Source organism: Homalodisca vitripennis, chromosome 2 (assembly GCF_021130785.1).
Source record: "Homalodisca vitripennis isolate AUS2020 chromosome 2, UT_GWSS_2.1, whole genome shotgun sequence".
Classification (NCBI taxonomy): Eukaryota; Metazoa; Arthropoda; class Insecta; order Hemiptera; family Cicadellidae; genus Homalodisca; species Homalodisca vitripennis.
In genome coordinates, this window is record NC_060208.1 from 112,105,882 (window position 1) to 112,118,885 (window position 13,004).

The 13,004-nt window shown below is 35.6% G+C and overlaps 1 protein-coding gene across 3 annotated transcripts in view; it reads right to left on the bottom strand.

Moving 5' to 3' along the window:
• Positions 1–13,004, bottom strand: part of LOC124354615 (atrial natriuretic peptide receptor 1) — a 174,108-nt gene that overhangs the window by 18,429 nt on the left and 142,675 nt on the right. For all 3 annotated transcript variants that reach the window (XM_046805216.1, XM_046805215.1, XM_046805217.1), the window contains 2 exons: positions 12,124–12,312; positions 11,165–11,300 (listed from right to left, as the gene is read on the bottom strand). In XM_046805216.1, coding sequence (XP_046661172.1) covers positions 11,165–11,300; positions 12,124–12,312 — 325 coding nt within the window. The remainder of the gene's footprint in view (positions 1–11,164; positions 11,301–12,123; positions 12,313–13,004) is intronic.

The window sequence follows — 13,004 nt, forward strand, 5'->3', positions numbered from 1 at the left end:
AAAAGTAAAACCTTAAAATATACTACCTTGTGGACTGCTATACTTGGACTCGTCAAAACTTATATATGATTTTTCTAACAACTCAACACTTAAAACTTGTGGCTCACTTTAGTAGGAATGGGCCTGCTTCTAGAGGTGGTGTAGCTGTATTTTATTAAAAGTAGACAAGGTATTACATCTCAACCTCTTGATCTAAGCAACTATTGTGAAGAGATTCTTTGTGAGTTTGCGGGTATCATGCTGAAGGAACTGTCTCTAGTATTGATTGCCATGTATAAATCACCAAATGGGAACATTGTAAGATTGTTCTAATTGCTGGAACTGTGTTTAGCACATTTGTTAGCTTTAGGTCTCACAGTCATAGTTGATACTGATAATAATTTTAACCTGGTTAAGTCATCTAATGAAGCTGTGGAGTTTATAAACATATTAAGAAGTTTCAATAGTACAGTTTCTGAGCCTACTCGGAATAAAGTTTCCCTCGATTAATTTTTAACCAATATTGGCAGGTAGAATTATAGGGTTGGTACAAGCAAGAATAAAATAGCTGACTACAAACATACATTTCTTACTGTGCAATTTATGTAGCATGGTAACTTAAATACCAATGTATATTTTACTGAAGCTTTAATGATTCAGCCAATCAGGCATTTTCTGATTCTCTGACGACCCAAGTTCCTGAGTGGTGTGGGATAGTCAAGTCATTGACTGGCAATAATGGTTTTGGGTTATTTTTAAATAATTTTAAAGATACTTTCGTTTCTTTCCTTCATGTGAAAGTAAAAATTTTGTCAAATGTTACTAAAACAAGCACAAGGTAGGAAATTGGTATAATGCTGAAGTTGCAAAAATTAAAAGTTTTATACTGTTAGCATTCGATTTGGGGTCAGACCAGACCTCTCTTCTGTGTCGCAAGGTCTGATAAAGGAATGTTCTAAACTAGAATAGGTTAAGTTTATGGCAAATGAGGAATGCATTGAGAGTTTTACAAACCCCTATAAAGATCCTTGGTCCTTAGGTAATATGAACAAGTACCTATCTACTACCCTAATTGGTTGTCTTAGTTTTACTTCTGCAAATGATTTAAATAACTAGGTATACTTTATTGGCTCTGTTGAAGAGATTGTTGACAGAATTCCTAACATCAATGGCTTTGATTGTATTGCAAATATAACATATACTGAATGTAGATTTAGTTTTGTTCCTGTAAATAGTGTTAGTATAGTTAATAGAGTTAAAGCAACTAACAGGAAAGATGTATACAGCATGACTCCTGCTTTGTTTAAAAAAGTTGCATGTAAATTGGCACCTATCTTAAGTTTTCTTTGCAACAAATATTTGGAGGAAAATATATTTTCCTAATGCTTTAAGGGAACCTTGTAGTAAAAAAATCTAAAAAATTTTTTTTTGTTTTTAATTGTTTTTTATTCATTTAATTCTGAACAAAATGATATATAACACATGTATGTTTGGAACTTATTAATAATTAAAATAAAATAATTAATAACAAACAACACAGTAACGAATGTCTGATTTCAAGTTGCATTGCAACGAGTTTGACTTTTGCACTTTTATACATAATACTAGTGACCACAGAGGTTATTTTACACAATTAGTTTTGTCAGGTTGGCTAATCTGCTTTTAATTTAAAAGCAATATGTTTTTATTTTCATGAGTGTTGTGTTTGTTTACTTATGTAAATGAGCTTTGTTTTCGTTTTGCACTGTGAGTTTTGTGTTGACTTTCTGAATATTATTATATTGTTTGTAATTATTTTGTTGTGAGTTATTACTATTTAGTTTTCTTACACTAAAATGCCTAGGGCCCAAGAAGTTTGGTAAGAATAGATTCAAAGGTAATCAGTTTACTACTAGTAAGAATAATAGTGATGTACTAAACTCTTCTAACCCTACTTCAGAGGAGAACATTCCTGATAGTTTTAGGCCTAATCCAGAGCCAGAGTCCAATACCTCTGCTTCTAAAATAAAGTGTAAATACATCTCTTTGTGTGCTGATGATATTGAGTACCTTCCTGTAAATAACACTAAGGGAAACTACATAATTAATTTAGAACTTTTGAACCAAATTTTACTGGCATCCACAAAGTGCGCTAACTGTGGAAGTGCTTCTTTAGAAATTAGTGAAGTTCCTGCTAACCGTAAAGGCCTGGCTGTACAGTTTGTACTTAGTTGCAATAACTGTGGACTAGAAAATAAATTTTATACCAGCAAGAAGGACTGAGCAGGACTTTTTTGACATAAATGTGCGTTGTGTATATGGTTTCCGTTCCATTGGTAAAGGTAAGGCTGCGGCAGAAGTATTTTGTTCAGTGTTGGATCTTCCAAAGCCACCAAGTAGGTTTCAAGCCTATAACAAACTTATTCATAGTGCTGTTGAAGAGGTTTCTATTACTTCAATGAAACAAGCAGCCCATGAAGCAGTTGTAGAAAACGAGGGTAATACCGACATAGCGGCTGTTTTTGACGGAAACGTGGCAGAAGAAACGTGGCCATACATCTTTGAATGGCGTGTTTTCTGTCACGAGTATAGGATATAGGGGAAAGTTTTGGATGCTGTTTCACTGACAAAATATTGTTCATGCAATAAAATAACTAAAAACAGCCCTACACACAGAGAACAGTGCTCAAAGAATTATGACGGGCCGAGCGGCGGTATGGAGGTAGAGGCTGCTATTCAGGTATTCAGGCGCTCGGAACAAAACCTTGGTGTAAGATACACAAGTTATTTAGGAGATGGTGACAGCTCAGCTTTTTTTGTCAGTACAACAAGCTAAGCCTTATGGTGATGAGGTTGAAATTAAGAAGTTGGAATGTGTAGGACACGTCCAGAAGAGAATGGGAAGTCGGCTGCGCAGATTGAAGGGCTAAGTTGCGTGGCCATAAGTTACCTGACGGAAAACCTCTCTCTGGACGTGGTAGGCTGACAGATGCATTGATAGACAGTGTACAGACCTACTATGGCAAAGCTATACGAGAAAAATGTGGATGAACGTTGAAAAAAATGAGGAAGGCTGTTTGGGCAACCTACTTCCATTTACTTTCAACCGACGTGAAAACCTCGCCATGAACTATGCCCAAAAGGTGAACAATCTTGTGCAAGTACCAAAAGTCTTTAGTGACAGGTGAGGTATACCATCATAAGCATTCAGTACCTGAGGCTATTTTATTAGAAATTAAAATCAATTTACCAAGACCTGTCGGACACTAACCTACTCAGAAAATGCCTGCACGGCCGAACACAGAACCCTAACGAGTCCTTCAACAACGTAATCTGGACCAGAATTCCAAAAAATACTTTTGTTGGGCTCAATACCTTAAAAATTGGAGTGTTGGATTCAATTATAACATTCAACAGTGGTGCTCTTGGCAAAGTGGAAGTGTTGCAAAAGCTGTGTGGTGATGCCGGAAGCAAACTGCGTTGTAGGCCTGAAGCAAATCGACAAGAACCGAGTTTTAGATGCCAACAAAGCAGCTTTGGATGTTACTAAGAAGAAAAGAAAGCAGAAAGAAAAGAAACCTAAAGAGAAAAAGAGAAGACAAGGAGGAAGAAGAAAGTAAAAAGTATGATCCTGGAATGTTTTAGCGTGGCTGCAAGGGGTACCGTACAGTTCTTGAGCTCTCCTGAAAAAATCACACATTCTGACACGAAGGTACACTTTTCTACTAAACCTTTTAAGCTATCTGCATGATTTTTTTTGTGTATTTTATTTAAGTCATTATCCAAAAGACTTAACCTATTTTATTTAAGATAATTTGCTTTTAAGTCCTTTAAAAAAAATATTTTTTGTAAAAAAATTGTGTTTTTTTGATATATTAAAAAAAATCATTACTAATATTTTTTTTTTGTAATTAAGTTTAAAATAGGTTAAACTATACTTTAAAAAGCATTAAAAAAAAGGCATACAAAGTTTCAATGCTGTAACTGAGATAGTTTTCTTTTAAATTGTACCTAAAGTTAATACTTTTAACATGTACGGTATATGGACTACAGGGTTCCTTAAAAAATGTCTAGAACTGTTTATATTTATAAGAAAGGTTCACATTGTAAGATGGCAAATTATAGAGCTGTATCATTGATACCTGTAATTTCTGAAGTATTAGAAACTATAATGTTTGACCAGATGAGTGAATATTTTGAGTTGCACAATATCCTGGTGCCGGCCAAGTTTGGCTTTAGGAAGGGCAAGTCCACTTCATTGGCAGTTGAGACTTTTGTGAGTAATATTCTAAATTCTCTTTTTAGAAACTAAGAGTTTTACATCGGTTACACTCTTCAATCTATCTCGTGCATTTGACTGCATACCACACACAAGTCTTCTCATCAAACTAAAGTATGGCCTGCGAAAGAATGAACTCAAGGTAGTCCAATCTTACCCCTCAGACAGAAAGCAACTTGTTACCTGGGATAGGGAACTCTCAGCCCCTAAGAATGTCAAACATGGAGTACCGCAGGGCTCTGATTTCAGTCCCCTTCTAATTGTTATAGCAATGACCTGTATTACAGCGTATCTAGTAATGTCTTATTATTTTCGGATGACACTATTCTTTTCTTGTCATAAAGAACTTAGATTAGCACAATCTTCAGTGTCTTAATTGCTTGGCATTGCTGCACATTGGTTCAAGGGGAATAGGCTGACCTTGAATCAAAAACACAGGAGATTGTTTTTAGTCTTATAAATGACTGCTCTTGTAATGTTTCTGTGTAGCTGTTGGGTTTTGTGCTAGATCCCAAACTGGTATAGAATGAGCATGTAAACTTAATTTGCAGTAAGTTAAGTAGAGTACTGTATTTGTTAAGAAAGCTTGCAACTGAGCTTACAAGAAATTATTTAAGACAGGCTTATTTTGCCTTCTTTCACAGTCATGTCTGCTATGGTATTAGATTATGGGGCCATGCAGTCAGTGTCAAGAAAATACTTCTTTTGCAGAAGAAGGCAGTTAGGATTGTTTGTAATGCAGGTTTCAGAGATCATTGTAGGACTATATTTGTAGAAAATGAGATAATGACAGAGGTTAATTTATACGTATTGCAGTGTCTTCTAGCAATTAAGGAAAACTCTGTTACCTTGCTCACTAATAGTAGTATTTATAACTATTTTATTAATTAATTTTATTTTATTTTACATTTCAACGGACATCTCCATTTTTACAGTTTTGAACAATAATTAAACAATGAAAGTAAACAACTACAGTGACAAATAGAGCAATAACGATTAATAAACTATTTAAGTGACGAAACTGATATACACTATGAATGACAAAAACGTAATTAATTATTAGTGTACCGTGATTTGAACTATGGAAAACAACGAACAGTAACAGCAATAAATTAGCACGAAACAATGAGAATAAAACCATGAATAAACAAGAATAGACAAGAATTAACAAGACACAATATATAAATAACAGCAATGAGAGACGTACAGGTAAAGTATAAGAACGTGTGTCTTCCCTCATTGTACAACTACTAGGCAGATAACTCATGCAGACCGGCGATCCTCCTCTTGAGCACTGGTATACTGTCCACAAAAAAGTCAACGATGTCGGCGACGCTATTACCAGAACTCTGAAGTCGGTACATCGTATTGTTTGCTGCGTGGTTGGTGCGATGTTGCTGCCTAGCGAACAGGTCTCTGGAGCGAGTGGCTGAAGGGGTCCTGAAGAGGATCTGGCTCAGCATATCGGGACAGTCGATCTTGCCGTTAAGGATCTTTGACAGCAGTACAACGTCAGCGGAGAATCTGCGATCCGCAAGAGTCAGGAGTCCCAGATCACGAGACACTTCCCCGATGGGAACCTGACGATAGAGAAGACCACTCCTGACACCCACCATTCGAATAAATCTTCTTTGAATAGTCTCTAGTTCATCTATGAGAAACTTCTGGTGGGGGTTCCACACTGGAGAGCCATATTCAAGGATTTGGCGTACCAAAGCACAATACAAAGTTTTTAAAGCCGTGTCACTTAAGCCTTTTGAGAAGCGGGAGACAAATCCAAGCATTTTGTTTCCTCTGCTGCAAATGTTTCGCACATGCAATTCAGGATTCAGTGAAGGTACTACATCTTGGTACAAGATCTTGGTATTACATTAGTTGTAATACCAAGATCTTTTACCTGCAGTAGACGAGTTAAGGGCTCACTGCGTATATTGTACTCATAGACAACGGGGGAGAGATTCCGATGAAAGGTCATCACTTGGCATTTCTTAGTGTTGAGTTTCATTTTGTTTTCTTCGCACCAGCGGTCGATCGCACAAAGATCTTCCTGGATTCGTAGGCAGTCCTCTTCAGTGGATACGATGTAAAACAGTTTCACATCATCAGCAAACAGAAGTGAGTCGCATTGTAGAGCTTCAGGAAGGTCATTTATGAAGAGTGAAAAGAGATAGGGTCCCAACAGCGATCCTTGGGGAACTCCAGAGTATGAAATGAATTCTGATGAAGTGGCCGAAGCAAACTTGATGAATGAACGCCGGTTTGAGAGGTAGCTTGTCAGCAATTTAATTTCCGTGCTTCCAAATCCTTGATCAAGCAATTTTCTCAAAAGTAGTGTGTGGTCTACCGTGTCGAAAGCCTTGGAGAAATCCAGATATATGGCATCTAACTGATTATTGACGGTGAAGGCTTCATGTATTTTGGACTGAAATAACGTTAAGTTCGACACAGTAGACCTCCCACTCATGAAACCATGCTGCTGTGCGCAGATTAAGCCAGCCAGTTTAAGCTTTAAACGGTCAAGAAAGAGGTCCTCAAAAACTTTGACAATAGCTGGCAAAATCGAGATTGGTCTATAATTAGCAACATCTTCAACGGCCCCTTTTTGTGGAGGGGAACAACGTAGCTTTGATAGTAGAAATAATATAAATTTATTTACTACTAGATTTAGGTTTCACAAGTGCCTTAAGTGTTTTCCTGTTATCAAACTTTTTCAGTTGCCTAACATTACATATACGATATCTGCCTATATAAAAATTTCAAAATATTACAAAATATTGGCTTATAAAACATCCCTTCTATAATTTGTAGAGAGTTTTTTTTTGAGGCTGTTGCCAATTCATTTGTGGCCTAAGTATAGTAGCCTACTATTAGTTTGGTGCTCACTGAGGTAGTGTATGATAATTCATTATTTATGCATGGCGTCTTCTGTGCTTGACTTTGACTTGCATGGTGTGCCCATCTTTAGCTATTATTATTATTATTCATGCATGATTTTTTGATGAGTGCCTAAATTGCTTGAATTTTGAACTTGCATGGTGTGCCTAGATTAAGTTTAGTTTTTTTTTTATTTTTGAAAATTTCTTTACATGATGGTCAAAAGTACAACAACATGTTGTACCTTAGACCAGGGGGTGTTGTACCTTTGAGTAGGTTACTAAATAACAACACTTTACATTAAAAAAGAAACATTTATTCAAGATTACAAAATTTAAACATATTGAACATTTTCAGATAGTTAATTACTGGTTATTCTACATTATGGTTTTCAAAATTAACTTCAAATTTCAAGCGATCCTTTAGTTGGGTAGATCCTCCAGCTACTTTTGGATCTGGTAGCTTAGCCACAACATCTTGTATTGGGATATCATATATGTTGTAATCTTCCTTAATAAAAGATGAACTACTAGCCTTTCTTTTTAAAAACTGTACTTTTAAGTCTTCATCATCCACTTCATGTATTTCAGCCACAAAATACTTTGAGGTTTTCTTGGTTGTTATGTTAACAAGAACAAAAACCCCCTTAGATAAATCTTTTCCTTCAAAAAAAAAAAAGAACTGGCTCTTCAGATACTTCATTAATCCAACTATCATCAGAAAAATTAAGATCACTTTGACCAGATGAAATCTCTATGTCCGACTCAGAACTACTATTATGAGATTCAAATAGATTTTATTTCACTTTTTTTGTGCAAGGTCCAGAATTCTTTTTGCCTTGTTTAGGCCTAACTGACGTCTTAGGTCTAGATATCTTTTGCAGTTTGGCAGCCTCCAATGCTTGTTTTTTCAGGTGTGTCAGTTAGAATTTTAGATTTTCCTTTGGGCCCGACCTTTTCGTGTCACATTTCTCCGGCTGTGCCTTTGGAAAAGGTTTGATATCTTCCGGAGAAACTACAATTAAGGCTGATGGTAAGTTAAGTGGACTATTTGGTCCGTTTAGAGGTTGGCTTATTGATGGAGTACTTTCAACAGCACAAGGAATTTTTACTAGCTCCTTCAGGTTCTTGTAATGGCAATGGCAATGGTCTGTCGGTAACAGCTGATGGAAGAAACGTCTTCTTGAAAAGTATTTTCATTAAATGGAACAAAGCCCGAAACTTTAAATTAATTATATTACTTGGGGTTACATCTCTGGTGTAGGCATTGCCAGCCAGTTTTGGAACATCATAAATAGTTATAGGTTTTCCAGCATTGCCTGGATTTATCATCCAAATTATTGGCCTCCTGGTGGTAAAAAGTTTTAAAATGGCCCAAACACACCTCTGTCCAAAGGCTGCATCTTATGACTAGTATGAGGATGGAACGTCATAAGAGTAACGCCATTTGCTTTAGCCATATCTATAACAGGAATCGAGACATGAGATTCATGGTTATCCAGCAACAAAAGAGCTGGCCTTTCTTTACTTGGTCTTACATGGTTGATAAAAATGATTGAAAAACTGTAAGAAGATGGATTCGTTGGACCAACCAGAGGGATTCGCAGCTCCAATTGATCCCGGAGGTGCTCCATTTAGCATAAATTGTTTAAAATTTACTCTTGGGAATACAAAAAGAGGTGGAATGTGGTTGCCAGAAGCACTTACTGCTGTAATGATTGATACGGTAGATCCTCTCTCTCGCCTGAGGTCATTCCTCCGACTTGCTTTTTCCCTTTTCGGGCAAGAACTTTTGGAGGCTCATGGACCGTGCTCACTCCGGTTTCATTCACAGTTCCATATTTCACTAGGTTGGAATGGATGACGCTCAAGAACCTTTTTATAGTTACTGAAGACAGCTGCAACAGTTTCTTTGTTAAATGCAGAGGCCCGAGCCAAACTAGTGGCTTGAGGTTTCCGAAGAGATAGTTTATCATTATACTTCTTGCGAAAATCTCTCAGCCACTGTTTTCCAGCACTTTTTGTTGGCAGTCCATGATGGATCCATGACTTTATTATTTGCTTTGGCAAAATCATAAGCTAAACGCATTATCTGGCATTTAGTGAGACCGTAATGCATGTCAGCTGCATTGTCAAATACTGAAGAAGTAACTCCTCTTCACTCTCATTGAACACCTTCTTAGGTGTTTTAGGAATATATGAATAAGTAGAATTACTACTACCTGACTGTCTGTGTTTGTTTGAGGTGGAAAAATTACTGTAGGCTTCTTTAGGTTAAAGTGTCTTGACGCCTCCCCAATAGTCATCTTCTTCGAGAGGATAAAAGCAATGGCAGTCTCAATATCCTCCTTGTTAATTGGTTTTCGTTTTACTCCTGTTTTACTTCTTGGCATCTTGGAAGCACTCCAACTGTCTAAAACAAAGCAACAGCATTATTAACAATTTGATTAGCATTAACGTAGAGCTATTGGTATGTGATGAGGTACAAAGAACAAATGATGATGAAAGGACGCCAAACCTTTTCAAAGAACAAAGTAAAGTAAAAAACATTATCGCCAGAGCGTAGAAAAAAACTTGACAGAAAGTCGTACAAAATAGCACTGCAAGAAGAGCTCAAAAAACAAAATACTTTTGTGTTAATGTTTAAAAACTAGGCTATTTAGTTAATTACTACTTTTTTTTAAATGTGAGTATTGTACCTTTGACCTGGTCAAAGGAAACAACACCTGATGGTGGTCAAAGGTACAACACATGGTCAAATATTTTTTCAAGACCACACTACTATTTTTAGGGTTAGTAGCACCATTTTAAAACTTTCAAATATAGTTTTTAAATAGTTAATAAATGATTAGCTTTTTGTTTGCACCGGTCTAAGATAAATACAACAAAAGTTATTAGACAGAGAGTAAGAGTAAAAATACTTACTTTTGAGTGATTAAAAGTAGAAATCAATTTATTAGATGATCACCATAACACATTCAGCTTCTTATGCAGGATGAGCAGTGCCTCTGGTGGACAAGCTTTGCACTAAACATATGATCTTCAGTTAACACTGCTAGATAGCACCACACAAGCTTGCATGGTCAAAGGTACAATACGGTCAAAGGTACAATACGGTCAAAGGTACAACACCTTCCCCTATTCATCGAATTTCCTATAGAGAATATCATGAACAACCCAAACAAATGCCTTTGCCTTTAAACGCTCAAAACAACAGCCACAAAATTGCAAAAAAGTATTGATGACTGCAAATCGCCTTTTTTTAAACAAAACAACTGCCTATTAGATACCCTCTCCACCTGTCACTTCAAACGCATTCAGGCTTAACATGCACTATATAAACACATTGGCATTCTTATCTCAACCAAAACGTTTGCAATGTTCAAACACAATGTAATTTAGAGATGCAACATAAAGTTAACACAACTTTGAAAACTCTGACAAGACATACTTTTGGACCCGATATTTTCAGCACTGGAACATAATATGTTGGTTGACAAACAAATGAATTAATTTCATTTATACATTTAGCGATTACACCATTTTAGACAGAGCGGACAGCTAGGCTACAATATGTGTGATATCATAATGTATTATCATATTGTATTACAATATTATCGAAGAAAAAAATAAGAAAGAGACCAACTATTAAAATGAGTGCAACAAAGATTGCTGTAAGTATAATGATTAACCAAGTAGTTCTAGAACCTTCCTCTTAATTGTTTGGTCTTATAAATAGAACAATTCAAAAAGGGCAACAATTATTACTTTGCCAAGACGGTGAAAACGGCAAAGAATGTATATACCCCTCCTAAATTTTCCAACCCTAAATCAACTTATACAATTGGTAGGATTCACTACAGCTAAGCCAATAAATATTACAGTTAACGGTAGTTTTATACTGAGGGTCACAAAACTTTAAAAATATCAAGGCATTGTTTGGAAGTTAAATAATAAATATGAATTAATTAAATAATTTTGGTTTATCACAGATTGGACCAAAACAAACTTTCTAAAGCCAACATAAATGTATAAACATAAGCTATTGTAAGACCTTGAAAGCTCTTTCCCCACATTTTCCTGGTGATGGCTCTTCCATTTCTGATGTCAAGCCCTTCCGTGAGAGTCTCGTTCAGCGCTAATCCAAGCAGAAAAACTCCGTCGTAAAAAGCACCCACAAAGAAGTTTACCTGAAATTAAAACAGAATCTGAAATCAGATCTTCATTTTCGGTTTGGTACAATGGCATGTCAAGAATTCCGAACAATAAAGTCATCGTAATACTCTAGGAGCAGGGAGTCAATTTCCATTGTATAAGCACAAAACCTAGTTTTCGTGAAATGATAGAGGAATTTCCCCCAAGAAATAAATAAATCAACAGCCACGTGTGTTTTGGTGGAAATTAAAATGGGAATGTATCAAAAGGGTTAAAAGTACTAAATAATACATTTTTTCGTAGATCAAATCTTTAGCTTGATATACCTAATATTAATTATCATACATGAAAATTAAAATGAAACCAAATTCAACCATCCTTATAAAGTTTGACGTTTATTCTGGAAGTGGGTAACTTTTAGTTATGTCTCATAGACTGATACTGATATATTTCTGATTTATAAATGTACAAATCTGTTATATAAATCTTTTGTTACTGTTGCAAATTTATATTTTGGGTATGAGTAGCACAAGTATACGTTTGTATTGTTTTGAATTGACTTTAGGAATTAGGCAGTGTTTTCTCAAAACATCATACAAATATAATATATTATAATTTTACTCTTTATTTAGCATGTATCCATTTAGATACATTAACCTGACTGTGTCCACTTTCGGTGGTGTGACTCACTCACTATATAATGCCAAGTAGAGATTTGATATGATTATTTTATATCAAACAAATTATAAACATTTAATTTAAGTTCTTTTTACGTGAACAGGTTAAAGAAAAATAGGCAAAATATATATTCCACAATAATTGTTTAAACAGCAATATTTGTTTTGAGGTAAATTTTACCTCTTCACCTTCTGAAAAAGTATAATTGTAGTGCAGCTTCGCCCTGTGCTTTACATCCTGGACGAACTTGCTGAAGTCCTTGTTCTTTGGTTCCAGCAAGGACACGCGGAGCAGGGCCTCGTAAGCCTTCCTAGCGATGGAGTCATTCTCATCTCCAACCTCCCAGTCGTGGTCTCCCCAGTAACTGCCCTGTATCACATCCTCACTGTAGCTCATTCAACATTTACTGTCACTCAATAATTGTTCCTTAAAACAAATGGACGAGTTTTAGTCATATTTCAGTATCCGAACACAATCCCAAAATCCAGGCGAGTCTTTTTGTATCAATTTCTGGTGTATTCATTTCTGATATAGTGATTTACCGATTAACTACCTATTTTTATTTGTTTTAATATTTATCACATCTGTCTTAAGAACTTTAGCCAGTTAAGGACCTATTAGACAACTTGAACTTTCGTCGTATAGTGATAAGAATAAACTATAAATCCAACTTGCTGTCACCGAACTACAGCACCAGGAAAATCGTAAAAGGTTTTATACTTGAAGAGTTTAAAAGTTAAAGAAGTACAAATAGGTTTAAATTATGTTTGAGTACAACTATATTGATCCATTTCTTTTGGGCGCAATGCTTCCATCTACCCTCCAAATGTATTAAACATCTTTTCCGAAGTTTGTCATGTACGAAATAAATAATCGTTATTACATATTGGTACTATCAAAGTAATGTGTAGTATAAGATAAATGCAAGTTAATATAAATTATCTTGAGTGTTATAAATACAATGTTTCATAGACTGATCTTATCCATATAGATGGAAACACTAAAGTGGTAATGCCTACTTTTTTATTTTCAAGGTCTATTTTTCTGGCGAAAACATTTCT